The following is a 5,565-nucleotide window of genomic DNA, read 5'->3' as shown; positions in this document are numbered from 1 at the left end:
CGACAGTGGAAGTCACGTGACTCGGCTAGCGCATGCGTGACTGAATTTCTCGAATTATCGGAGAACTCCGAGAATTTTGGAGAAGCCTCTTTGTTAGTATATAAGCCTGGCAGTGAAAAGCTAGGGAATGGTGAAGCGAACAGTAGTCACGGTGAGGTTTGGGTAATTTACGATTCTGTTTCGAGCTAGCGTGTGTTTTGCACTCGTAGAGAGCAAAATTATCGAGATTGTGAATCGCTGTGATTTATAGTGTATTTTATAAAAGTTGTTAAGTTAACGTGACGAGAAATGTACTGACTGTGGAATTACTGTGTACTAATAGTTTGTATCGAGGAAGAATAAACTGGTTTGATCAAGAAAGGACTTGTATCGCTGAAGTTTCTCGGAAAGAATTTCTACCGGAAATTAACAAACAAGCAGATACGTAACACTGGTAAAGTCAGACTTCGGTCCTAAATAACGTTCGTATTCAATAATCATTTTTCAAGTCTTTACATAGAAATTGGACGAATCTTATATTATTTATTGATTTAGAGTTGGAGATAATATAAAATAGTACAAACTACAATAATAAGATACTTTGTTAATAAGTTGTGGCAAGAAATTATCCAGGCATTAGTTAACCACTAACTTTCAAATTTTTCAGTCACTGTATGTTCTAATTTATAATATATATATATAGTTTTTGAGAAAGGTTTCACATCCCAATAGTACATGAAAGGTGTTGTATAACCTAGTTAAAATAATGAGCATGGTTAAAACTATAGCTTGAACTTAAAAACTCTTGCAAACAGAAACTCCACAAGTTTGTCACTCCAGCGTGTTGGGAGGATTTGAAGAATTCTGTAGAAATAGCGGAACTGCCAAGGCGCGCTAACATAACGAGGTTGCGGTTTCAAAATGCTCAAGGCTTCAAGCACATCGGTGAATAAAGATGAGGATTCAAAGTTAGGAGGGGATGTCATTCCGTAGTTTTCACAGATGAACTGGTGATACTTGTAAAAGTAGTTGCCATATAGGTTCTTCTGTTCTGTGTTCATTTGTGACCACATTCTGTCCGCGTGTATTCTATGATCCTGCATGATATTGGTGAGTCTGGCTAAGTCTCCTGGTTGGATGACTACAACACGGACATTGAATTTGGTCATCTCCAGCCTTAGGGAGTCCGAAAACCCTTCCAGTCCAAACTTAGTAGCACTGTACGTAGACAATCCGGGGAAAGCACAAGAGCCATTGATACTGGTTATGTTCACAATTCTTCCTGTTTTAATAAGTACATGAGAAACATATGTGTCACAACCAGTAAAATAATTACTAGATTGCTGAAATGCAAACAACTACAACGAGTTATCACTAGTTCTTTATTGTTTAGAATATTTTACTTAGACGTAAAAGTCCTTAAAAAATAGAAAGATACAAAAGCTGAAACACCAAACGTTACCAAAATTTGAATACTCTTCGACGTGACATTAACTTTCTGAATCTTAGGTAAGTTAGATTTGGTTTGAATTTCGCACAGATACTCGAGGTCTAGCCGTCCCTAATTTAGCAGTGATAGACTAGAGAGAAGGCAGCTAGTCAACGCCACCCACCGCCAGCTCTTGGGATACTGTTTTACCAACGAATAGTGGGATTGCCCATCCCATTATAACACCCACACCGATAAAAGGGTGAACATGTTCAGTGACGGGGATTCAAACCCGCGATCCACGGATTGCGAGTTGAGCGTCCTGATCACTAGGCCACTGAATCTTAGGAAAATATTTTTCGATGGGTAAACAATGAGAATGTGACATCATTTTAGTACGGGGAAAGTAGGTAACTTACTTACCCCACGTTAACCAATTTGTTCTTACCCGTAAGTATTGAGTAATATCCAGATAGTAGTGAATATTTAGATATATATACGAAAAATATTCAGACTTTTAAACCATGGCATAATTTTATGTGTTATTTAGAAGCTGAATCTAAAATGTTTACGTACATGTATCGAGTGACTCACCGCTACTACGTCGGATTAATGGAAGACAAAGTTTAGTGAGTCGAATGGTGCCCATTAAGTTAATCTCCACTTGCGTTGTACATTGGTTCCAAGTTTGCCATTCAAATTCTCCATAGACGCAAACTCCTGCGTTATTGATAAGAGCCCATAAGCCTGGAATATTACAAAAATATTTTTGAAAAAAATTGGTGCTTCACTTTAACATACGATTTTTATAAAAATCAACTGAAACAAGCAAAGAATTAAATTCGAAATTAATTCATTAATAACAGAAATAGGGCAAATGTATTGATTACCAAGCTAATATAAGTACACATACTGAAATAACATCAATCATCTATAAAGAGATGAGGACTTCACTAGGTGATTGAACTTAATATTAACTTACGATGAAACAGTGAACAGTTATAGTGGAAATGTTGATTTTTATGCAATCAAAACTGTGACGTTTGAGCACCTAGGTTTGTTTATTTGTTTTTAACGCAAAACTGCAGTGGGCTGTCTGGGTTCTGTACACCGCGGGGAATGGAATCGCGAAGTTTAGTTTTGTAAGTCCATAAATTTACTGCTGAACCACCGAGAAACCAGCACATAGGGACGTACCATCTCAGACAATGTATGATTTAGAACAGTTAGAAATTCAAAGTAGTATTGTCACCCATACATTGCCTAAAGATCACACGCTCCAAAAGGCTGAAACGTCGTAATTTTATTTCCTAAAAACAAAAAACGAATTTCTACTGTAAAGCTGCTCTCAATATTAAATAGTATCAATTGTTCTTTCTGATGTTTCAGAATACGTAATTTATAATATATGGTATGAATTTTGTTTTTAAAAAGCAGAAGGATTGAGTTAAAACCATTCTTAACTCGATTGGTGAATTATTAGTTTACGTCCTTCTTGCAATTGTACTAGCAGTTCCCTGCCCCCCCCCCCCCCATTGGCATAGCGGTATGTCTGCTGACTTACAACGCTAGAAACCGGGTTTAGATACCCGTGGTGGGCAGTGTACAGATAACCCATTGTGTAGTTTTGTGCTTAATTTCAAACAAACCTGCCAGTTCCCCTCGGTTTATTTTAACACTAGGCTATTAATTTTTTTTCTTTTCCTTCCAGAGATTGCCCTAGTTTTGACAATATGTTAGCTGGCTCAAACGTGTTTCACCTCTTTAGTTGAATTTAAAGTACGTCAAATTAAAAAATAATATTAACTAGTGTTTAGTTTTTCTCTTACTTGAAAAAGCGGTTTAAATTTGCCTTAAAAATTTAATTGCAAAGGAAAATGTTATGGAACTAGATGAATGATAATTTTGCACATAAAATGTTTATGATAGTGTACTTTGTTTTTTGGTTGAATTTTACGCAAAGCCACTTGAGGGCTATCTGCGCTAGCAGTCCCTAATTTAGCAGTGATAGATTAGAGGGAAGAAAGCTAGTCAAAATCACCTACCGTCAACACTTGGGCTACTCTTTTACCAACGAACAATGGGATTGACCATCACATTATCAAGGCTGAAAGGGGCGAGCATATTCGATGACAGGTTTCGATCCCGCGACCCACAAATTGCAAATCGAACGCCCCAACTACCAAGATTGAGTAAGTGCCTTATATTTCAAACTTCGCGATTTCGTACCTTCTGCTCTGTACTCACCGCAGGTACTGAACACCGATTCTTAGCGTTATAAGCTCTCCCGTTAACCACAGAACCACTCGGGCACATTTCGAGACTCAGAGCTAAGAATAATGTTAGATATAATTGCAGCAACGCCATTTAATTTGAGAGTGGATAGCAAGTTCTTATGGAGGTTCAGGTGTATTGGATTGTACTGCAACTTTCAGCACATACAATAAAAGTGTGAAGCTGGTGCTTCTTTGTTAGGTTTCTCTAATTTACTTGAGGAGAGCATTAGCCCTCCTACCCCCACAATTGGCCCTCATGTAAAACTTTATTGAGGTGAACGTTTTTTACTAATTTTTATTCAAATTAATTTTGTATTATATGATGATAACTAACTCGAAATCCAACTTGAAGAGAAACATAAACTAATTAGTGGTGGAAATCAATTCGGATTAACTAATCATTTATAATATATCAATAGAAAGTTATAAATTATTTTTATCCATAGTTATATCCAACAGAAGTGAATAGTAACTGAAATTTCGTTACTTAGTATCAAACATACCGGCTTCTGGGGAATTGTCTCGAACAAACTGGATGGCTTCACTAACACTGAAATCACTAGTTATATCCAGAGGTAGTACTAACAGTTGAGGTGATGAAAGTCTTTTTAGGGCTTTTGCTCCTTCCCCTTCAGGAAGTAGGCAACCAGCAAACACCACAAAGCCTTCAGCGTGGAGGCGACGAGCAAGATGGTTACCTATTCCACTGTCACATCCACTAATTAATACAGCTTTACCCGCGGAGGGTAAGACTGTCTTTCTGGAAGTGAGAAATTTCCAGAGTAGCATCAGCCCAATCACAAGAGCAATTATATAATTCCAGACAGGTAAATTCAGCAGTGTAGATATCATGGCGGCAAAGAAAAATTAACCTACCGACTCCGAACTTAAACAGCTTAACGAAGTTTATATAATTATATTACACGCAGGAAATTATGCGAATTACTTTTCAATCTGTTACTTATTTTGTACACTGATGATAAATGTTTGCTTGTTTTTTTTTATGAACTTACACAATGTAAGACATTTTGACGAAGAATGGACTGTTTACACTGAAGCAGTCTACGCGAGATCGTAGCTATGCCCATTTGTTGTTAAAACCTGTCTCATGCTGTCACCCTGACCTTGAGTATGTGACCCATAATGCCCCACTTCTCTACAGGAGAGGCAGTGTAAACTGCGGTACTAGTTTTACATCAAGACCACAGCCACTGTACAACGGTGTACCAAAACGCATGTATTGTCTACAACAGCAACGTTGCTACAAGTCGGCTACATTCGTGAGAGAACAACTGCAGCACGAAAATAAAACGAGAATATAACAAATTTCTCGTGAGCAAAATATATGAGTTTGCCGATTAACATGTAAAATAACATAGAAATCGATAATACATTTATGCCGTGGTATACGATCCCAAACATTGAAGATTTTTTGTCTTGAGTAAGAACCAGTAACTTTAACTAGTAAAAAACACGACACGAGTATCTGTACGTTTCTTTCCTGGTTTTTATTATCTAAAATACATGCTTACTAATTTGCTCGTCCTAGAGAATTCGCATAGATATATTGTTCTAAAAACTGTATAAAACTTTCAAGGAAAGTGAATGTAATTTGGTATTTCTGTTTACAATAGTTTTTAATTTCAGAAAGAAAACGTGTGGATAGTGCAAAACCTCGCTGCTCAGAGTTAAACGGTATATAATGTACTGGCAATAAGCTTCACCAGTTCACCTAAATGACAGACAAAACTGCGAAGAAACTGCATTTATTATTTATATGAGGTTAGTGTCCTGTGAATTGATCTTTCTAAATATTTAATTTTGATCTCTAATTTCACAGTTTTCTTATACATTTTAAACAATAATGTTTAAAAAATGACA

General features: G+C 36.7%; 1 protein-coding gene across 1 annotated transcript; it reads right to left on the bottom strand.

Moving 5' to 3' along the window:
• Positions 1-303: 303 nt before the first annotated feature.
• On the bottom strand, positions 304-4,783 carry LOC106475623 (D-beta-hydroxybutyrate dehydrogenase, mitochondrial-like). The gene is made up of 3 exons (XM_013936300.2): positions 4,188-4,783; positions 2,003-2,155; positions 304-1,261 (listed from the first exon to the last, which is right to left on the bottom strand). The coding sequence occupies exons 1-3, from the start codon at positions 4,534-4,536 to the stop codon at positions 762-764; spliced, it is 1,002 nt and encodes a 333-aa protein (XP_013791754.1). The 5' UTR covers positions 4,537-4,783; the 3' UTR covers positions 304-761.
• Positions 4,784-5,565: the final 782 nt, after the last annotated feature.

The sequence above is a fragment of the Limulus polyphemus genome, unplaced genomic scaffold, assembly GCF_000517525.1.
Source record: "Limulus polyphemus unplaced genomic scaffold, Limulus_polyphemus-2.1.2 Scaffold8883, whole genome shotgun sequence".
Taxonomy (NCBI): Eukaryota; Metazoa; Arthropoda; class Merostomata; order Xiphosura; family Limulidae; genus Limulus; species Limulus polyphemus.
Note: the sequence above shows the minus strand (reverse complement) of the source record. Positions and strands in the feature narration are given on the sequence as shown.